At 37.2% G+C, this 24,195-nt stretch overlaps 1 protein-coding gene across 1 annotated transcript; it reads right to left on the bottom strand.

Annotated features, from left to right (window-relative positions):
• Nucleotides 1-14,936: 14,936 nt before the first annotated feature.
• Nucleotides 14,937-16,007, bottom strand: LOC149266988 (uncharacterized). Its single transcript, XM_089397757.1, has 4 exons — nt 15,465-16,007; nt 15,314-15,375; nt 15,198-15,238; nt 14,937-15,144 (listed from the first exon to the last, which is right to left on the bottom strand). The coding sequence occupies exons 1-4, from the start codon at nt 15,997-15,999 to the stop codon at nt 15,111-15,113; spliced, it is 672 nt and encodes a 223-aa protein (XP_089253883.1). The 5' UTR covers nt 16,000-16,007; the 3' UTR covers nt 14,937-15,110.
• Between the last annotated feature and the right edge of the window lie 8,188 nt (nt 16,008-24,195).

Raw genomic sequence — 24,195 nt, 5'->3', positions numbered from 1 at the left:
AATTAGGTGCATGGTTCTAACTACCAATACGAAATTTCCTTTAAAAGTAGTTTTGACTTTAATTTAGATGAAATTTCCCTTAAAAGTAGTTTATAATTTTTCAACTTTATTATTGTTGTTATGGGTTAAAAAGCCAGCAAAATAGGAAAATGAAGAATCTGTTACACAATAGTTTGTTAATTTGTAATACATGTTAATTTTGCAATCACTGTTTTTATGGGTTAAAAAGCCAGCAAAATAGGAAAAGGAAGAATATGTTACACAACAGTTTGTTAATTTGTAATACATGTTGATTTTGCCATGACTGATTTTGTGAAATTTTAGATATTTTTAAAAATGTTTATATTTATTATGAAAGATTTTAGATAAATTAGTTTTAAATTTAGAAAAATATGTTAGATTTAAATTTATAAATTATTGAAGGGAAGTGAAGTTTTTATGTTATCTAGTTTATGGGATGTTATTCAAAATTTAAAATAAATTTTAAAAAAATGAGCTGAAAATGTCCCAACACAATAAGGAATTTTTTAAAATGATATTTTTTAAGATGTATAGTATCGAATTTTTTTCGAATTAAAAAATTCTTATTACAACCCAAACAATTTTGATGCGATTAACCTTATACTATGTAAATTAACCTTATACCATGTAAATTAGGTGCATGGTTCTAACTACCAATACGAACCCAAACAGTTTTGCTTTTTGTTGATGTCATATGCCCTTATAGCATGTTAGATGAAATTTCCCTTAAAAGTAGTTTTGACTTTTAATTTAGATGAAATTTCCCTTAAAAGTAGTTTTGCTTTTTGTTGATGTCATATGCCATTATAGCATGTTAGATGAAATTTCCCTTAAAAGTAGTTTATAATTTTCCAACTTTATTATTGTTGTTATGGGTTAAAAAGCCAGCAAAATAGGAAAATGAAGAATCTGTTACGCAATAGTTTGTTAATTTGTGATACATGTTAATTTTGCAATCACTGTTTTTATGGGTTAAAAAGCCAGCAAAATAGGAAAAGGAAGAATCTGGTACACAACAGTTTGTTAATTTGTAATACATGTTGATTTTGCCATGATTGATTTTGTGGAATTTTAGATATTTTTAAAAATATTTATATTTATTATGAAAGATTTTAGATAAATTAATTTTAAAATTGGAAAAATATGTTAGATTTAAATTTAGAAATTATTGAAGGGAAGTGAAGTTTTTATGTTATCTAGTTTATGGGATGTTATTCAAAATTTAAAATAAATTTAAAAAAAAATGAGCTGAAAATATCCCCCAACACAATAAGAATTTTTTTAAAATGATAGTTTTTAAGATGTATAGTATCGAATTTTTTTCGAATTAAAAATTTCTTATTCAAATTTTTATCGTATCGTATCGAATTTGGAATGAACTTGCTAACTATGCTTAGAACCAAAACAATTTTGATGCGATTAACCTTATACCATGTAAATTAGGTGCATGGTTCTAACCACCAATACGAACCCAAACGATTTTGCTTTTTGTTGATGTCATATGCCCTTATAGCATGTTAGATGAAATTTCCCTTAAAAGTAGTTTTGCTTTTTGTTGATGTCATATGCCCTTATAGCATGTTAGATGAAATTTCCTTTAAAATAGTTTATAATTTTCCAACTTTATTATTGTTGTTATGGGTTAAAAAGCCAGCAAAATAGGAAAAGGAAGAATCTGTTACACAATAGTTTGTTAATTTGTAATACATGTTAATTTTGCAATCACTGTTTTTATGGGTTAAAAAGCCAGCAAAATAGGAAAAGGAAGAATCTGTTACACAACAGTTTGTTAATTTGTAATACATGTTAATTTTGCCATGACTGATTTTATGGAATTTTAGATATTTTTAAAAATGTTTATATTTATTATGAAAGATTTTAGATAAATTAGTTTTAAAATTAGAAAAATATGTTAGATTTAAATTTAGAAATTATTGAAGGGAAGTGAAGTTTTTATATTATCTAGTTTATTGGATGTTATTCAAAATTCAAAATAAATTTAAAAAAAAATGGGCTGAAAATATCCCCAACACAATAAGAAATTTTTTAAAATCATAGTTTTTAAGATGTATAGTATTGAATTTTTTTCGAATTAAAAATTTCTTAGAATTCGAACTTGCTAACTATGCTTAGAACCCAAACAATTTTGATGCGATTAACCTTATACCATGCAAATTAACCTTATACCATGTAAATTAGGTGCATGGTTCTAACTACCAATACGAACCCAAACAATTTTGCTTTTTGTTGATGTCATATGCCCTTATAGCATGTTAGATGAAATTTCCCTTAAAAGTAGTTTTGACTTTTAATTTAGATGAAATTCCCTTAAAAGTAGTTTATCATTTTCCAACTCTATTATTGTTGTTATGGGTTAAAAAGCAAGCAAAATAGGAAAAGGAAGAATCTGTTACACAATAGTTTGTTAATTTGTAATACATGTTAATTTTGCAATCACTGTTTTTATGGGTTAAAAAGCCAGCAAAATAGGAAAAGGAAGAATCTGTTACACAACAGTTTGTTAATTTGTAATACATGTTAATTTTGCCATGACTGATTTTATGGAATTTTAGATATTTTTAAAAATGTTTATATTTATTATGAAAGATTTTAGATAAATTAGTTTTAAAATTAGAAAAATATGTTAGATTTAAATTTAGAAATTATTGAAGGGAAGTGAAGTTTTTATGTTATCTAGTTTATGGGATGTTATTCAAAATTCAAAATAAATTTAAAAAAAATGAGCTGAAAATGTCCCCAACACAATAAGGAATTTTTTAAAATGATAGTTTTCAAGATGTATAGTATCCAATTTTTTTCGAATTAAAAATTTCTTATTCAAATTTTTATTGTATCGTATCGAATTTGGAATTCGAACTTGCTAACTATGCTTACAACCCAAACAATTTTGATGCGATTAACCTTATACCATGTAAATTAACCTTATACCATGTAAATTAGGTGCATGGTTCTAACTACAAATACGAACCCAAACAGTTTTGCTTTTTGTTGATGTCATATGCCCTTATAGCATGTTAGATGAAATTTCCCTTAAAAGTAATTTTGACTTTTAATTTAGATGAAATTTCCCTTAAAAGTAGTTTTGCTTTTTGTTGATGTCATATGCCGTTATAGCATGTTAGATGAAATTTCCCTTAAAAGTAGTTTATAATTTTCCGACTTTATTATAGTTGTTATGGGTTAAAAAGCCAGCAAAATAGGAAAATGAAGAATCTGTTACACAATAGTTTGTTAATTTGTAATACATGTTAATTTTGCAATCACTGTTTTTATGGGTTAAAAAGCCAGCAAAATAGGAAAAGGAATAATTTGTTACACAACAGTTTGTTAATTTGTAATACATGTTGATTTTGACATGATTGATTTTGTGGAATTTTAGATATTTTTAAAAATGTTTATATTTATTATGAAATATTTTAGATAAATTAATTTTAAAATTAGGAAAATATGTTAGATTTAAATTTAGAAATTATTGAAGGGAAGTGAAGTTTTTATGTTATCTAGTTTATGGGATGTTATTCAAAATTCAAAATAAATTTAAAAAAAAATGAGCTGAAAATATCCCCCAACACAATAAGAATTTTTTTAAAATGATAGTTTTTAAAATGTATAGTATCGAATTTTTTTCGAATTAAAAATTTCTTATTCAAATTTTTATCGTATGGTATCGAATTTTTTTCAAATTAAAAATTTCTTATTCAAATTTTTATTGTATCGTATCGAATTTGGAATGAACTTGCTAACTATGCTTAGAACTCAAACAATTTTGATGCGATTAACCTTATACCATGTAAATTAGGTGCATGGTTCTAACTACCAATACGAACCCAAACAATTTTGCTTTTTGTTGATGTCATATGCCCTTATAGCATGTTAGATGAAATTTCCCTTAAAAGTAGTTTTGCTTTTTGTTGATGTCATATGCCCTTATAGCATGTTAGATGAAATTTCCTTTAAAATAGTTTATGATTTTCCAACTTTATTATTGTTGTTATGGGTTAAAAAGCCAGCAAAATAGGAAAAGGAAGAATCCGTTACACAATAGTTTGTTAATTTGTAATACATGTTAATTTTGCAATCACTTTTTTTATGGGTTAAAAAGCCAGCAAAATAGGAAAATGAAGAATATGTTACACAACAGTTTGTTAATTTGTAATACATGCTGATTTTGCCGTGACTGATTTTGTGGAATTTTAGATATTTTTAAAAATGTTTATATTTATTATGAAAGATTTTAGATAAATTAGTTTTAAAATTAGAAAAATATGTTAGATTTAAATTTAGAAATTATTGAAGGGAAGTGAAGTTTTTATGTTATCTAGTTTATGGGATGTTATTCAAAATTCAAAATAAATTTAAAAAAAAATGAGCTGAAAATATCCCAACACAATAAGAAATTTTTTAAAATCATAGTTTTTAAGATGTATAGTATCGAATTTTTTACAAATTAAAAATTTCTTATTCAAATTTTTATGGTATCGTATTCGGAATTCGAACTTGCTAATTATACTTAGAACTCAAACAATTTTGATGCGATTAACCTTATACCATGTAAATTAACCTTATACCATGTAAATTAGGTGCATGGTTCTAACTACCAATAAGACCCCAAACAGTTTTGCTTTTTGTTGATGTCATATGCCCTTATAGCATGTTAGATGAAATTTCCCTCAAAAGTAGTTTTGACTTTTAATTTTCTGCTTGAGATTTGAATGGGTGGAAACTAAAATCCCATATCTCATAAATAAACCTATATCGAAATTATTCAAACATAATATATATCGAAATTGTTCAAACATAAGTATCTCCAACCAAAATAAATGGAAAGTCAAATTGTCATTCACAGAAACCGATGGGCATAATGTCAGCCCTAAAATTAAGACTTGGGTCAATGGAATACCTGTTCCAAAACAAAGACTAATTATGTGATGAAACCTTTGGAAGAGATCTCAATGTACTATTGTAGGTACGTGTTCCAAACAAAGACTAATTATGTGATGAAACCTTTGCAAGAGATCTCAATATACTATTTTAGGTGCAACGCGTTACGGAGACGAGGTGCTGACTAATTTGTGCTCGACCTCGTCCTAAACTAAGTCAACGCCTTCACCTTGCAGCTCTGTGGACATCATGGCCGTCGTTCAAACCATTCATTTTCAGGGCCATCATTCTTTACATTTAATCATCTGATTGGAGAAACTTGAGTATCGTCTGCTTCAATTCTGTGGGTTTCTCCAACGGAAGAGAATGCCCAGTCTCTTATTGTAACACCCCTTGTGAAAAGTAAATGCTAGTAACTAGTGAAGTAAATATGGAACAAAGACTTTATTTAAATATGTGTAATTCTGTTGTTAATGTTAATGTTATGTTAATAAAAAGACAGATTGTATTGGTACCATTCTGAATTGAGTTATGATTAATCATGGTTAAGTAACTGAGGAATCAGTTACCCTAACTACTTGGAGGTAGTTGAGACCCCAGAGGAAAAAGGGGAAAAATGCCAAGTCTGGTTAGGATCAGATGGCAGAAAGAAATGCTATGCTGGTGAGGATCAGATAGCAGAAGTGGAAAAAGGAAAAACTTTCCTGTGCACGCTACGTCTGGTTAGGATCAGATAGCGTTGACTGGCAAAGACCAGTGTTATTGCGGTCGAGTAGGACCTGCAAGTGCTTGGGGGTGGAAGCTCAGCAAAGACTTCCTACGGACGGGTGGATTGACAAGCATCATAAAGAGGTTTGGCACAGAAGCAGGTATGGCTTCTTGCTTATGCAACTATTAAAGGATTAAATGTTTATTTTGGTTCTGTGAATAGAACAGTGAAATAAGTGAAGTATAGACTGCTTTTATTATAAGAAAGTGAAGTATTGACTACTTTTATTATAAGTCAGTGTCGAGAAAATAGAAATGATATGCTCTGTGCATTATAGACAATATATACAGCCTTAGGAAAACATGTATAGTTTACTGTGTAAATGATAATAAAACCACCGAGTCAAGTGTATTATTGACCCGAACAAGAACCTGAGAAAAGAACTTAAGAATCTACAAGGGAAATATTACCGGAGACTGCGGTTACAGTACTCCTCAAAACCCTAGTAAATACCCCGAAGGGTTATGGTTACAGTGTCTATAACTTATTCAGAAAACAGAACCGAAAACAGAACCCTGTGTTTATGAAATAGAAAAGAGGAAAACGCAACCAAGTATGAAAGATAAGCCGGCATATAGATACATGTATATATACAACTATTCCGCAAATGTAACGAAACCTACAGCCGTTCCTTGTAACTTGAATAGGGTAAAACCCCGGCAATAAATTGTGAACACAGAACTAAGTTTAAAGGCTCGCGTTCAAGCGAGAGATCAGAACATTGAAATCTTTGTTGCATATGTTACGGTAAACCATGTACTATTATCACAGAACTTTACTCATAAGCAACCGGACCATAAATATTATAAAGATTGCAAAGGTAATGCATTTCGACGATATCTTATACAGTTGAACACGCATTCACAGAAAACGGTACTGCATGTTATGTAAAGCATTTTATTACTTCTTAACGAAAAAACAGAAGGTGAATATAAACTAGAACGCCGCGGTGAGGGGAAGACTGTGACTGTAAGTCCAAAACCCCGGCGGTTCTTCACATTGATATGCTGCTTAGTGAAACCCCTCGGCCGAGCTGTAGCTTACGCCAGGTTGGTCGAGGCACCAAGCCGGCAACCATAACTAAAGTTACATTCCTAAACATTAAGAAAATACATGCACAGTGCCTTGACGGAATACATACAGCTACTCACACCGGCACGAAGCTATCCATGATATCGAAACGACAAAGAACAAGTATATTTATCCATGCAAAAGAAACTGAGTATAAATATATCATTGTGCACTTGAATACACAAATGTTCCACAGTTAAACTAGGCAGGAACGCCTTGAAGTTCAAAAACAGAGTTAACAATTAGATTTACAGCTGGGTTCAGAAGAACCAGTCAAGTCTTACGAAAATAGAACAATAACGACACCAAAATGTGCATACATGAACTGATACTTCTCGGCCTCAATAGCAAAAGAGAACCCGAGCTTGAACAGAGAGGAATTTGGGACATTCCCGTAATCCCTGCCAAGGGAATCATATCTTAGCTAATTCTTAAAACAAACCTCATGCGAATAGAACTAGTGTTCAAACCCTTACCGGCGTTGGGTAGCCGACGAACGAAGGAAACCCGTTACTCCAGAGGCATGGGCGGTGACCATCTGCATACCCATGAATACACATTAGCACAAACCTGGCAGAACCAAAATGTAAACTGTGAACACAAGCTCTGGAAGGAATAATTCATTACCTGCGAAATGGAGACCTGGTATAATCAACGCCATCAATGACGAAGTATGCAGGGCCTGGAAGCCATGGTTGCATGCCACTGAACCTCGGGTGACAGAGAAAGTTAAACAACGATGGAAGGATGCAGAGCTGCAGCTACAACGCTGCATAATGAAATGGAGGACTAAAGCCGCGAAACAAGCACTAGCATATAAGTAAGCCAGCCCAATTACCGACTCGTGGCACAGTTGGAGCCGTGGATCTGCGGTGAGCCATCTGCATCGTCCGATAACCGGTGACCTCGGGATAGGTTTTGGCGCGGAGGCAACAAGTCCAAGGCCACAGTACAAGCACATGGCCGCATGACAACTGACCATCGATCTAGCCAGGTGGGCTTCATCAACGCTACCATGCGGACTAAGGTCAGAGCCGGACTTGCCAGCACATCCGGTAGATTTATTGGAATATGGAAAGTGTAGTTGCCGTAGATCAAACATTAAATAATTGCCATCTGTGATACCGGGTATCACATCATGTAATTGTATATCGAAAACCATGTCATTAGCCCGTGAAACATTATGAGCGGCAATCAACAGTTGACAAAAACAAATATATATATTGTGTTAACGCATGTGCATTGACATGTAACATAGCATCATGATTCTTTATAGTTGAGTTGTGATTTCGTATGCAGGTTAAGTAAAAGTCAAAGTCCATGTATTTAACATGTTAAGTAAAGGTTGTAATATATGTAAGAGTAGTCAATATTAAAAAAAATTGTTTACTGTAGTTTTACTTGTGGGTACGTGACAAATTGGTATCAGAGCCCAAGGTTTACAACTCTGTGGCCTTTGGGAAAATTTTAAGATTACAGCAATATGTTTATAAACAGTATTATGATAACAGTTCAGCAATACAACAAGACAATTAACTCTGTTTAATGAGATGTTCAGTAGCAGGTAGCAGCAGAATGAGAAGAGGACACAGTGCTCCTTCTGGGAATCCAGAACCCCCGGACAACACGGAACAACCTCAAGGGAATTCTGAGTTCTGGGTACAACTGGGAGCAGCAGGACGCACTACTGATTCAACGCTATTGAGGACCTTGCAAGAGTTAAAGGAGGAAATGGCTCAGTTGCGTGCAGATAACGCAAGATTGAATGTTGAACAAGAGAGGATCCTGAAAAGCTTATCTGATAAACAGCATCAACAGCAGTCACATCCGAGGCCGGAACAAGCACACATAACAGATGAACAAAGCTATCATACTGAACAGGAGGAAGCAGAGGACAGAGGAGAGAAGTCTGTCAATGCTTCTGAATATCAGACTCCCAAAAGACCCCGGATGGAGTTACACGGAGAGTTTAGAAAGATTAAACCACCTCATTTTGATGGAGAATCTGAAGAAGCTGCAGAAGCATGGCTGATTAATATGAATAAGTATTTTCAGGTATACGAATACGATCATCATCTGAAGGCAAGGCTGGCCATATTCCAGTTGCAAGCCAAAGCCACATTATGGTGGGAAGAGGTTAAGATGGTGCGAGGAATAAGTGAACAGGATGTGACATGGGAAAAGTTCCAAGGATATTTTAAAGAGAGGTACCTGACAGAACGTTTTTATGATGAAAAGGCACGTGAATTTCACGATCTGCGATTAGGACAGCAGACCATTGATGAGTTTGTAACCAAGTTTACATCCCTGCTTCGCTACGTGCCCTATATTCGGGAAGAAAAGGCTAAAGTCCAAAGATTTGTTAGTAGCTTACCTCTGGCAATGCGAGAAAGAATAGAGTTCGATAATCCAAAAACCATGGATGAAGCAGTGCGAAAAGCAAGACTGTGTTATCAGCAGAACAGATCAAAAGGGGAAAATCCCGGAAAGCGTTGGACAGATAAGCGAGGCAGTAAAATGCCCATGGGAAGTAAGGGAGCACGCAGCAGCTTTCAGAAAGGATTCTCGAAAGGAGCCAGCACTAAAAACTCAGCAAAATCCCAAAGTAGATTCAAGTCTCCTGCAGAATCTAAACACAGTGAACAGCAAGTTAGATTGGACCATGAAAACACAGCTCGGCCACCTGTTCAATGTTGGGGTTGTGGCGGACCCCATTATGTCAGGAACTGCCCTCATCGGAAGGACAACGATCAGTTGTCCCAGATCTATGAAGCTTCAACAGTAGGAGATGTGGCTCGATCCATGCCCAGAATAAACGCAGCACTGGAGGATCGGCAAGCTGATTACCAGCCAACGATGATAGAGTTCGAAGGTAAGATCTTTGATCGCGCTGTTTCTGTTTTAGTAGATCCAGGAGCTACCTTAAGCTATATAAGTCCTAAAGTGGTAGAAAGCTGTGGTTTACAAACTACTAAATTTAAAAGCCCATGGTTAGTACAGCTGGCCACTGGGACCAAAAGAAGGGTATTAACCAAAGTCAGCAACTGTCCATTAAGTTTAGCTAACCAAACCATAACAACTGAGTTGAATGTACTCCCTCTTGGTTCCTATGACGTGCTGATAGGAATGGACTGGTTGGAACGACGGTGGTCTGTAATTAATTGTAAAACAAAAACAGTTTCTTACAGAGATGAGCTGGGTGTGGGAAAAGAAATACAAGGCATTCAGAAACCAGTGCAGATTCGGCCAATCACAGCCTCCCAGCTGGTTAAATGTATCCGGAATAAGTGTCAGATTTATGCAGTGCAAGTGGGGTTTGCAGATTCAGTGGATAAGGTTGCAACTGTTAAAGATATACCTGTAGTGCAAGAATTTGCAGATGTATTCCCTGAAGAGATTCCAGGGCTGCCACCCAGAAGGGATTTGGATTTTACCATTGAGCTGATACCCGGAGCAGCCCCAGTATCCCGGGCACCCTATCGGATGAGTGTGCCAGAGTTAACTGAGTTAAAAATGCAGCTGCAAGAGCTGCTAGAAAAGAAGTACATCCGTCCCAGTGTCTCTCCTTGGGGAGCACCTGTGCTGTTTGTGAGGAAGAAAGATGGGACTCTGCGAATGTGCATAGACTATAGACAACTAAATAAACTAACAGTCAAAAACAAATATCCACTACCCCGCATTGATGAGCTATTTGATCAGGTGAAGGGGGCGACCATCTTCTCAAAGATCGATTTGAGATCAGGTTACCATCAAATCAGAATTAAAGATGAGGACATAGCCAAGACAGCTTTTCGTACTCGTTACGGACATTACGAGTTTGTGGTACTGCCTTTTGGATTAACAAATGCGCCTGCAACATTCATGTGCTTGATGAATAGTGTATTTCATCAATATTTAGACAAATTTGTATTAATCTTCATTGATGATATACTCATTTATTCCCGAAATAAGAAAGAACATGAGGAACATTTAAGGATAGTGTTACAGACCTTACGGAAGCATCAGTTATATGGGAAATTCAGCAAGTGTGATTTCTATAAAGAGCAGATCCAGTATTTGGGTCACATTATTACAAAGGAAGGTATAGCCGTAGACCCCGAAAAGATTAAAACTATAATGGATTGGCCTACACCCAAGGATGTAGCAGACATTCGATCTTTCATGGGGCTGGCCGGATACTACCGGCGGTTTGTAGAGGGTTTTTCTAGAGTTTCTTTTCCCATTACCTCCTTGCAAAAGAAAGGAAAAGCGTTTAGGTGGACAGCAGATTGTCAGCGGAGCTTCGAACAGCTCAAACATTTACTCACCACAGCACCTGTGCTGTGTGTAGCAGATCCTGAAAAGGAATATGTAGTCTGTACAGATGCCAGTAAGGAGGGCGTGGGTGGAGTGCTAATGCAGGAAGGCAAAGTGATTGCCTATGAGTCCAGGAAGTTGAAGGAGCATGAGCAGAAATATTCTGCCTATGACCTGGAACTAACCGCTGTGATTCATGCTTTGAAGATGTGGCGCCATTATCTGGTAGGGAGAAAATTTCTGCTAATGACAGATCACCACAGTTTGACTAGTTACTTTAGTCAACCTACTTTAAACGCAAGACAAGCAAGATGGGTAGACTTTTTGGGAAATTTCGATTTCGAAATTAAACACCTAAAAGGAAAGGAGAACAGAGTAGCTGATGCACTAAGTCGAAAAGTACATTGCATTTATGAGATTGGTATCAGTCAAGGATGGTCCACTCTTGACCAAGAGATTGAGGAGGCTGCGGCGCAAGATCAGATTTATTTGCAAAAGAAGCATTTGGTGCAAAATTCAGATGACCGTTCCATACAGCAAGGTTATACCTTGAATACAGCTGGCATGTTGTGTTTTCAAAAGAAGATCTACATACCTAATCAAAGCAGTATTAAAGAAAAGATTCTGGATGAAAATCATAGAAGTCCCTATGCAGGGCATCCTGGTTACCAGAAACTAATCACCTCACTAAGGAAGGAGTATTACTGGCCCGGCATGAAGAGGGATGTTGTAGAATACCTGGCACGCTGTTTGGAGTGTCAGCAAGTGAAAGCCGAACATCAGCATCCTGCAGGACTACTACAGCCGATACCCATACCAGAATGGAAATGGGAGACCATAACCATGGACTTTATCACTGGTTTGCCTAAGTCCAAAAGGAGTAATGATTCAATAATGGTAGTGGTGGATAAACTCAGCAAGTCAGCTCACTTCATACCGGTTCAATCCACTTATCGTGCAGCTCAAATCGCAAACATATTTATGCAAAATATATTTAAACTTCATGGGCTGCCGAAAGTAATAATATCTGATCGTGATGTTAAGTTTACCTCAGCTTTTTGGAGGACCTTATTTGAAGGTCTAGGAACTCAGTTGAGTTTCAGCACCGCATACCATCCGCAAACTGACGGACAGACTGAGCGAGTGAACCAAGTGTTAGAGGACATGTTGAGGTCTTATGTGATGCAGCAACCTACGCGGTGGGAGGAGTATCTACATCTAGTAGAATTCGCCTATAATAACGGCTACCACTCATCCTTGAAGATGAGCCCCTTTGAAGTACTTTATGGCCGGAAGTGCCGCACACCCTCCAGTTGGGGTGGACCGGAGGACAAATTCTTATTAGGACCTGAAATGTTGGAGGAGATGGAGGTCATGGTAAAACGGGTTCGAGCTAATTTAAAGATAGCACAAGATAGGCAGAAGAATTTTGCAGACCGGAAGAGAACATTTAAAGAATATCAAGTGGGTGAACATGTATACATCAGAATTCGAGCTAGGAAGAGTACCCTTCAATGGAATGCTTGTGCCAAACTGGCACCACGCTTTTGTGGACCATTCCAAATTCTGGCACGAGTAGGGCCGGTAGCTTATCAGCTCGCCCTACCCAGCCATATTCGGGTTCATAATGTCTTCCATGTATCAGTTTTAAAGAGATATGTGTATGACCCTAGACATATAATAAGTTGGCAGGACATTCAGGTGAGGAAAGACTGTCATCAAATGTAAACTGAAATGAAATACTAGTAAAACAACTGATTTAATTGTTATGTGTTTCAGGTGGAACCAGAAGGAGAGTTCCTGGTCGAACCAGTGAACATATTAGATCAAACATTAAATAATTGCCATCTGTGATACCGGGTATCACATCATGTAATTGTATATCGAAAACCATGTCATTAGCCCGTGAAACATTATGAGCGGCAATCAACAGTTGACAAAAACAAATATATATATTGTGTTAACGCATGTGCATTGACATGTAACATAGCATCATGATTCTTTATAGTTGAGTTGTGATTTCGTATGCAGGTTAAGTAAAAGTCAAAGTCCATGTATTTAACATGTTAAGTAAAGGTTGTAATATATGTAAGAGTAGTCAATATTAAAAAAAATTGTTTACTGTAGTTTTACTTGTGGGTACGTGACAAATTAGATCAGAGAAGAGTCGAGCTGCGGAGAAAGGTCATCAGCCAGGTTAAAGTGCAGTGGCAGCACTTTGGGCCTGAAGAGGCCACCTGGGAAGATGAACAAATGATGAGGGATACTTATCCCAGACTGTTTTTGGATAAGCAGCAACATCGGGACGATGTAGACTTTCAGGAGGGGGAGATGTAACACCCCTTGTGAAAAGTAAATGCTAGTAACTAGTGAAGTAATTATGGAACAAAGACTTTATTTAAATATGTGTAATCCTGTTGTTAATGTTATGTTAATAAAAAGACAGTTGTGTTGGTACCATTTTGAATTGAGTTATGATTAATCATGGTTAGTAACTGAGGAATCAGTTACCCTAACTACCTGGAGGTAGTTGAGACCCCAGAGGAAAAAGGGGAAAAATGCCAAGTCTGGTTAGGATCAGATGGCAGAAAGAAATGCTATGCTGGTGAGGATCAGATAGCATAAGTGGAAAAAGAAATTTTCCTGTGCACGCTACGTCTGGTTAGGATCAGATAGCGTTGACTGGCGAAGACCAGTGCTATTGCGGTCGAGTAGGACCTGCAAGTGCTTGGGGGTGGAAGCTCAGCAAAGACTTCCTACGGACGGGTGGATTGACAAGCATCATAAAGAGGTTTGGCACAGAAGCAGGTATGGCTTCTTGCTTATGCAACTATTAAAGGATTAAATGTTTATTTTGGTTCTGTGAATAGAACAGTGAAATAAGTGAAGTATTGACTGCTTTTATTATAAGACAGTGAAGTATTGACTGCTTTTATTATAAGTCAGTGTCGAGAAAATAGAAATGATATGCTCTGTGCATTATAGACAATATATACAGCCTTAGGAAAACATGTATAGTTTACTGTGTAAATGATAATAAAACCACCGAGTCAAGTGTATTATTGACCCGAACAAGAACCTGAGAAAAGAACTTAAGAATCTACAAGGGAAATATTACCGGAGACTGCGGTTACAGTACTCCTCAAAACCCTAGTAAATACCCCGAAGGGTTATGGTTACAGTGTCTATAACTTATTCAGAAAACAGAACCGAAAACAGAACCCTGTGTTTATGAAATAGAAAAGAGGAAAACGCAACCAAGTATGAAAGATAAGCCGGCATATAGATACAAGTATATATACAACTATTCCGCAAATGTAACGAAACCTACAGCCGTTCCTTGTAACTTGAATAGGGTAAAACCCCGGCAATAAATTGTGAACACAGAACTAAGTTTAAAGGCTGCGTTCAAGCGAGAGATCAGAACATTGAAATTTTTGTTGCATATGTTACGGTAAACCATGTACTATTATCACAGAACTTTACTCATAAGCAACCGGACCATAAATATTATAAAGATTGCAGAGGTAATGCATTTCGACGATATCTTATACAGTTGAACACGCATTCACAGAAAACGGTACTGCATGTTATGTAAAGCATTTTATTACTTCTTAACGAAAAAACAGAAGGTGAATATAAACTAGAACGCCGCGGTGAGGGGAAGACTGTGACTGTAAGTCCAAAACCCCGGCGATTCTTCACATTGATATGCTGCTTAGTGAAACCCCTCGGCCGAGCCATAGCTTACGCCAGGCTGGTCGAGGCACCAAGCCGGCAACCATAACTAAAGTTACATTCCTAAACATTAAGAAAATACATGCACAGTGCCTTGACGGAATACATACAGCTACTCACACCGGCACGAAGCTATCCATGATATCGAAACGACAAAGAACAAGTATATTTATCCATGCAAAAGAAACTGAGTATAAATATATCATTGTGCACTTGAATACACAAATGTTCCACAGTTAAACTAGGCAGGAACGCCTTGAAGTTCAAAAACAGAGTTAACAATTAGATTTACAGCTGGGTTCAGAAGAACCAGTCAAGTCTTACGAAAATAGAACAATAACGACACCAAAATGTGCATACATGAACTGATACTTCTCGGCCTCAATAGCAAAAGAGAACCCGAGCTTGAACAGAGAGGAATTTGGGACATTCCCGTAATCCCTGCCAAGGGAATCATATCTTAGCTAATTCTTAAAACAAACCTCATGCGAATAGAACCAGTGTTCAAACCCTTACCGGTGTTGGGTAGCCGACGAACGAAGGAAACCCCTTACTCCAGAGGCATGGGCGGTGACCATCTGCATACCCATGAATACACATTAGCACAAACCTGGCAGAACCAAAATGTAAACTGTGAACACAAGCTCTGGAAGGAATAATTCATTACCTGCGAAATCGAGACCTGGTATAATCAACGCCATCAATGACGAAGTATGCAGGGCCTGGAAGCCATGGTTGCATGCCAGTGAACCTCGGGTGACAGAGAAAGTTAAACAGCGATGGAAGGATGCAGAGCTGCAGCTACAACGCTGCATAATGAAATGGAGGACTAAAGCCGCGAAACAAGCACTAGCATATAAGTAAGCCAGCCCAATTACCGACTCGTGGCACAGTTGGAGCCGTGGATCTGCGGTGAGCCATCTGCATCGTCCGATAACCGGTGACCTCGGGATAGGTTTTGGCGCGGAGGCAACAAGTCCAAGGCCACAGTACAAGCACATGGCCGCATGACAACCGACCGTCGATCTAGCCAGGTGGGCTTCATCAACGCTACCATGCGGACTAAGGTCAGAGCCGGACTTGCCAGCACATCCGGTAGATTTATTGGAATATGGAAAGTGTAGTTGCCGTAGATCAAACATTAAATAATTGCCATCTGTGATACCGGGTATCACATCATGTAATTGTATATCGAAAACCATGTCATTAGCCCGTGAAACATTATGAGCGGCAATCAACAGTTGACAAAAACAAATATATATATTGTGTTAACGCATGTGCATTGACATGTAACATAGCATCATGATTCTTTATAGTTGAGTTGTGATTTCGTATGCAGGTTAAGTAAAAGTCAAAGTCCATGTATTTAACATGTTAAGTAAAGGTTGTAATATATGTAAGAGTAGTCAATATTAAAAAAAATTGTTTACTGTAGTTTTACTTGTGGGTACGTGACACTTATCACCAGAAGACAGTCCTTAATAGCTCCATGGTTTCTGCATTAAGAAAATATATTTTTGTCTAAGGAGGTTGTTACCTTTGTAAAAGATAGGCCTCTTCCAACCCGAAAATTCTATCCTTCTCGCCCCAAACTATTAGAACGTCCTGTCAGATTTTAAGAGATTAAATTCCATTGATTCGTTTCAAAATATTAGAAGATTTTGTGAGATTATCGAATTTAGTTTGTGACTAAGTGACTAAGAAACCAACCTGGTTTATTGTTGGCAATGACTGCAAATTCTTTAAACCGATGACTATCCCATCGAGGAGCTGTTCCTTCTGCTCTGTGTTTCGTTGCATAGTCTTCGGAGAATTGAAATTGAAACACAAAGAGTTCCAATATTATTTCAAGATAAGATTTCCAAGAGACAATCCGAATGACAATGTAAAAACATTAACATTATTTTATATATATCTATACCTGCCATATGTCTTCATACGCGAAAGCAGGAAGCCATGGCATCTTGTAAAAACTGTTGGAAATTTCTTGTAATTTCAAACAAATATTGAACAGAGGAAATGCTCTATTTGTGCCCAGGGATTTTTTGCACACGGAAGCCCCAAAAAAAAATTCTGACCAAGGCAGAGTTTCTTATCCAAAATAAACTTGTATTAATTTATAAACTGCCTGATAAACTTTCTTCTTCTCTCTCAGAGGGATTCACCAAAAACTTTCACCAAAAACAAAATACTCTGCCTCTTTTACAAATGATTTTTACACTGTTGTGTGAAATCTTCATACACTTTACTCTGCCTCTTTTACAAATGATTTTTACACTGTTGTGTAAAATCTTCATACACTTTTACTGCTGTAAAAAGGGTTTTTACATTTACAACTGTAAAAATGAAATTCTTGCATATGCTGTAAAAATTTCTTACATAACTTTTCAATCTCAAAAATAAAATTCACACAGTCATTTTTCATTTGCTCTGGCTCCCCTTCGTTTGAGCAATACATAAAAAATTACATTTCAACCCCCTTCATTTATGTTTCGCACTGCTGTGCGTTATATGCCTTGCATCACACAATAGTCAACACATAACAAAAAGAAATTGCATATATATACGTGTTTCTTTTTTTTTGTTACAATTCTTCAACCTTGCACTGCCAACCCTCGCTGCTGGGAACACAACTTCTTCTCCTCCCGCGTGCAATTACATTAAAAAGGTCAACACTCACACATTATATGGGTTAACAAAAAAAACAAAAAAAATGCATGCCGTATGAAAAACTTAAAGTCTTCACCTAAAACTATGACACTTCATTAAATACATTAAATGAAACCGGTCGTAAAAGTAAAAATAACGTTCTGGCAGGTTGGAGCGGGTTGACCAAATCGGATGCTTTTCGGATCCTACAGCCACACAACCCAAATGAACTTTAATATCTGGGAGATGGGCAGTATTTGGTTCGTACACGGGACGCGTGGCTGGAGCTGATTGTGTCGAATGCCTCCAGGGAAAAACAACCTTTGCCAAAAGGCGGTGTGATAAGGGACAATGGTTTTCTGAAGTGGTTTTCGGTTGCCGTTTAATGCTCCTGCACGACATGTGAAATTAATGTTTCAACACTCCCCTTTAATTTCAGCTGCTGGGCATTCAGTCATACCCAAACACTTCCTCAAAAATTCGAAGCTTTTTTGATCTAGTGGCTTGGTCAGAATGTTTGCTACCTGTTCCTGAGTCCTGCAATGTTCTAGAACAATTTCTCCATTGCTCACCAATTCCATGATGTAATGAAACCTTGTGTCAATGTGTTTCGTTCTCTTATGAAACACCGAATTCTTGGATAATGCAATAGCAGAGCTATTGTCACAAAATATCACTGTTGCTTTTGCCTGCTCTTAGCCTAAGCTCCTCAACATCCTTCTCATCCAAACTGCTTGACATGCTGCTGCTGTAGCTGCCACATATTCTGCCTCTGCTGTAGACAATGCTACAATGGACTGCTTCTTAGAAGCCCATGAAATGGCTCCTGAACCCATGTGAAAAACATAACCGGAAGTACTTTTCCGATTATCTACACTTCCAGCCCAATCAATATCACTGTATCCAACTAAATTTGAACATTCTGAGATTGTATATAAAATGCCAAACCTTTTAGTACCTTTAACATACCTCAAAATTCTTTTTGCTGCCTGCCAATGTGCTTCCTTTGGCCTCTCCATGAATCTGGAAATTAAACTAACAACAAACATTATGTCAGGCCTAGTTGCAGTCAAATACATTAGGCTGCCAACTATGCTCTTGTACAAACTAGGATCAAAGTCCTTGCTGCTATCCTCTTTGCTGACTTTTAATCCCATCACTGTGGGAGTGATTGCTGCCTTGCACTCCTGCATATTAAATCTTTCCAATACTTCATTTACATATTTTTCCTGTGAGATAAAAATTCCATTTTCATTTTGATCTACTTCTATTCCTAAGAAGTATCTCGGCAAATCCATGTCAGTCATCTCAAATTCCTCTTTCATGACTGTTTTGAAGTTTTCAATGAGGTAGTCATCATTGCCTGTAAAAATAACATCATCAACATATAACACAACAATTAGCAATTTACCATCATTTTCTTTGATGTAGATGGTGGGTTCTCCCTCACATTTGTCAAATCCATTTTCCAATAGATAGGAATCTATCCTACTGTACCATGCTCTTGGCGCTTGCTTCAACCCATAAAGATCTTTCTTCAATCAGCACACTTTGTGCTCTTGGCCTTTCTTCTCATAGCCTAGAGGTTGTTCAATGTAAACCTCCTCCTTTAACACTCCATTTAGGAATGCTGACTTCATTTCCATTTGGTAAACTTTCCAGTTGTTTTGTGCTGCTATGGACAACACTACTCTCACCGTTTCCATTCTTGCAACCGGTGCGAAAGTTTCCTCATAATCTCTCCCATACTGCTACTTGTACCCTTTGACAACCAGCCTTGCCTTGTGTCTTTCTATCTTGCCTTCAGCATTGCACTTGGTCTTGTAGACCCATTTGACTCCAATGACTTCTTTACCTTTTGGTAGCTCAACCAAATCCCATGTCTTGTTTCTTTCTATGGCATTGATCTCCTCATCCATAGCTTCTATCTATTTCTTATCCCTAATTGCATCTTCGAAATGAATAGGGTCATCAACATGACAATACAAAGAAAACAAGGAATTCATTCCTTCATCATAAATGTCACTTAAATTTTTGAACTTCTTACCTCTTTCATTTGGAGTGCAAGTGCTTGAAGATGCACTTGAATTTCCTCCTTGTGGTGTACTTGGAGAAGAACTTTCATTTATCCTCAAGGGTGTTCCTTGCTGTCCTTGTGTTGGTGCTGCTGTTTGGGGATGTATTTCAGCCACCTCCTCATCATCTTCATCATGAGACAAACAGTTTTTAACATTCACTGTTTTCTCTATGCTTCCATCCCAAGCTTCCTCCTCAATGAACTGAACATCTCTGCTGACAAAAAACTTCTTGGCGGATGGGATATACAACTTGTAAGCTTTGGATTCCTCACTGTATCCAATGAAAATACATTTCTCCCCCTTGCTGTCCAACTTCCTCCTTAGCTGATCCGGAATGTGTGCATAGGCCACACATCCAAAAATTTTCATGTGGGTGACTCCTTGCCTTTTCCCACTCCATGCTTCTTCCAGCACTTTGTTCATCACTGCTTTTGTAGGACACCTATTTAAGATATATACTGCACAATATACAGCTTCAACCCAATAATCATTTGGAAAATGCTTTGCCTTCAACATGCTCCTCGCCATATCCATGATGGTCTTGTTCTTCCTTTCAGCAACTCCATTTTGCTGCGGGGTGTACCTAGCTGTAAATAGCTTGTGTATTCCATGTTATCTACAAAACCATAGGAATTCCTTGGAGATATACTCACCTCCTCTATCAGTTTTTAGAACTTTGATATGCAGCCCGCTTTGGTTTTCCACAGGTCTTTGAAATTCCAGAATTTTTCAAACACTTCACTTTTTTTCTTCAAGAAATAAACCCAAGTCTTTCTTGTAAAATCATCAATAAATGTTAGAAAATATTGGTTGCCTGCTAATGATGGAGTTTGCATTGGTCCACAAAAGTCTGAGTGGACAATCTCTAAGGGTGCTTTTGCCCTTATTCTTTTCCCTGAAGGAAAGCTTTCTCTGTGTTGTTTCCCCAAGATACAACCTTCACAAAGGCTGTCTGGTTTCTCTATCAATGGTAATCCTCTTACCATTCCTTTTCTTCTCAACAAGTTAAGACCTCCAAAGTTGAGATGCGCAAATCTCAAGTGCCACAACCAATTTTCATCCTTTTGTACACTTTGAAAGCCTCTTGGGTAACTGCTGCAATTACTTCTTTGTTTTTCAAATCTGCCCTTATTCTGAGAGGGAACATCCTGTTCCTTGTCATCTTTACTTCAGCAATACATCTTTTGCTGGGTGCTCTATCCATGATAGTGCATACATCATTCTCAAAGAAGACATTGCACCCCTTTTGAACAAGCTGTCCAATACTCAAGATGTTACATCTCATGCCAGGAACATAATAGACATCTGCTATGGTTTTCCTTTCACCTTTCTTTGTAAATATTTTAACTTCTCATTTTCCCATAACAGAAATTTTACTATCAGTCCCAAGTCTGACTTGTGACTTCACACTTTGATCTAGGGCAGAAAATAGGGCTAAGTTTCCTGTCATATGGTTGCTGCAACCTAAATCTAAAAACCATATGTCTTCACTGTTTGTTTCAGCCATGTTACAAGCTAACAACACATTATCTTGACTGATGTTTTCTCTAGTGATATTTGCATTTGGTCTATTATTCATATCATGCTGCTTTTTCCTACATTCATTTGCATAATGCCCATATTTTTTACAGTAATAACATTAGACATTGGATTTTTCATACCTTTGTCCTTGAGCATGATGTTGTCCTCTTTTTTGACTGCTACCTTGGCCTTGGTTCTGATTTGGATTGCTGCCCCTTCCTTGAGCATTTGCTGGACTGTACCTTCCACCTCTGTTTTGGCTTCTGCCTCTTCCTCTCTTGTTTCCTCTGCCTTGACCTCTTCCTCTTCCAAAGGACATCTGGGTCTTGAAGTCTTGTTCTAGAGATGAGTTTTCATTTCTACTCAACCTCTGCTCATGTGTTATTAGTGATGCATGAAGTTCATCAACTGGAAAGTTTGAGAGATCCTTTGTCTCTTCTATGGTGGTGACAATCACATCAAAATTTGAGGGTAGGACCCTCAATATTTTCTCCACAATCCTCCTTTCTTCAAGAGTTTCTCCATGAGTCCTTATCTATGTGACTAGACCAATCACATGTGTGAAGAATGAGTCAATATTGTCTGACTCCTTCATGCACAGGTTCTCAAAATCTTTCCTCAGCAACTGTAGTTTTGCTGTCTTCACTTTCTCCATGCATTGATAGGCTATCTTGAGAGTTTTCTATGCTTCTTTGGATGTCTTAGCTGCTGTTATCCTTGGAAACACACTCTGGTCCATTTCTTGATACAAAAATACAATGGCTTTTGAATCCTTCTTCCTATTGCTCTTCAACAGATCCTTCTCTGCCTGAGTTAATATGTTAAATTCATTTTCATCTGCTGGTTCTTCAAACCCATATTCAACTAATTCCCATAGATCTTGTGAGACAAACAAGGCTCTCATGGTTATTGCCCAGTAATCATAGTTTTTCCCATTAAACTGTGGAAGCTGAGTATTAAACATGCCCATGCTAATGCTTGTGCTAGCCATTCCTTGCATTCTCAGCTATGCTTCTAAATCCTTGACTGTATATTAAAAAAAAAACTGACTGTTTCTTCAGCAGTAACACAAAAACTGGTCTGAGAAATACCTGGATCCTTTTGCCTAAGACTTCACTTTGCTGGAGAGGATTTACTGCTGCAACAAAAGGAACCTTCCTTTAGCTTCTTTACACCTTCAAAGAGCCTGGATCTGCTCTGATACCATGTTGGAAATTTCTGGTAATTTCAAACAAATATTGAACAGAGGAAATGCTCTGTTTCTGCCACCTTTTGCACAGGGAAGCCCCCAAAAAAAATTCTGACCAAGGCAGAGTTTCTTAGCCAAAATAAACTTGTATTAATTTATAAACTGCTTAATACAACTTTCTTCCTCTCTCTCAGAGGGATTCACCAAAAACAAAATACTCTGCCTCTTTTACAAATGATTTTTACACTGTTGTGTAAAATCTTCATACACTTCTACTGCTGTAAAAAGGGTTTTTACATTTACAACTGTAAAAATGAAATTCTTACATATGCTGTAAAAATTTCTTACATAACTTTTCAATCTCAAAAATAAAATTCACACAGTCATTCTTCATTCGCTCTTGCTCCCCTTCGTTTGAGCAATACATAAAAAATTACATTTCAACCCCCTTCGTTTATGTTTCGCACTGTTGTGTGTTATATGCCTTGCATCACACAATAGTCAACACATAACAAAAAGAAATTGCATATACATACACGTTTCTTTTTTTTTGTTACAAATTTTCAACCTTGCACTGCTGTGCAAACCTCTGGTTCTTCAACCCTCGCTGCTGTGAACACAACTTCTTCTCCTCCCACGTGCAATTACATTAAAAAGGTCAACACTCACACATTATATGGGTTAACAAAAAAAACAAAAAAAACAAAATACATGCCATATGAAAAACTTAAGGTCTTCACCTAAAACTATGACACTTCATTAAATACATTAAATGAAACCGGCGGTAAAAGTAAAAATAACGTTTTGGCAGGTTGGAGTGGGTTGACCAAATCGGACGCTTTTTGGATCCTACAGCCACACAACCCAAATGAACTTTAATGTCCGCGAGATGGGCAGTATTTGGTTCGTACATAGGACGCGTGGCTGGAGTTGATTGTGTCGGATGCCTCCAGGGAAAAATAGCCTTTACCAAAAGGTCGTGCGATAAGGGACAATGGTTTTCTGAAGTGGTTTTCGGTTGTCGTTTAATACTCCCACACAGCAGGTGAAATTAATGTTTCAACAAAAACAGATATTCACGGTGGTCTTGAAGCCTTTGGTACTATTAGGAATGAGGACGTCTTTGATGTCGGATAAGACCGATTCTTAGAGAAGGCGATGGCTAGTCGAAGACGTCATGCAAATTGCAGAGCTGACGATAACCAGGCGACGAACAAGGTTAGGGTATTTGTGCACCATCCAGAAGGCAACGAAGCCACCGTAGCTATGCCCCACCACGATCACGCTCTCTATCCCCAGAAATTCCACCATACTCTTCATGCACTCTGCTTGGAAGAGCTCAGTCCGCTCGGAGTTGGTGGTGGTAGAGTCCCCAAAGAATATGAGGTCGGGGATGAGGAGATCGAAATGCTTTGAGAGATCGTAGATGTGGGAGTCATCCCATCCATCCAACCCATCGCTCCCGAAAGCGTGAATTAGAAGAACAGTCGGCCGCTGATTCTCTAAATGGTGAGGTTTATTCTTCTGCAAAACCCAGCAGTGCACGGATGTGCACCCATCACTTAACTGTATCTCTATGGACTTCAAGCCCAGCGAGATCCAGCGAGCTCACTTCCGCTTTCTGATGGATTCCATAATACTGAATCCAAAGAGCCCTCTCATTTCGACTGTGGATTATTGAAATTCGCCTGGTACCTGGATCTTGCTTGAATAGAAATAAAACTTCTGTGAAAAAACCAAATGGCCAAGGGTAAGTAAAGTTTATGAGTGCAAAGACGTCGGGTCAATGAATCCATGTAGAATTTAAAATATTAGTGAAAGTGAAAATAAGTGGGAATCCATCGTAATTAAATAGGTATTATTATTATTATTATTATTTTATTTTGGAGTTTAGGAAGTGTGATTAGAATTTTTATAATAATTAAATATATATTATTTTCTTCTTTTTTAGTGTAGTAGGA

This window comes from Pinus tabuliformis, chromosome 6 (assembly GCF_031772625.1).
Source record: "Pinus tabuliformis cultivar Carrire ecotype Pingquan chromosome 6, CPIR1, whole genome shotgun sequence".
NCBI lineage: Eukaryota > Viridiplantae > Streptophyta > Pinopsida > Pinales > Pinaceae > Pinus > Pinus tabuliformis.
This window is presented reverse-complemented; position numbering and strand designations above follow the sequence as displayed.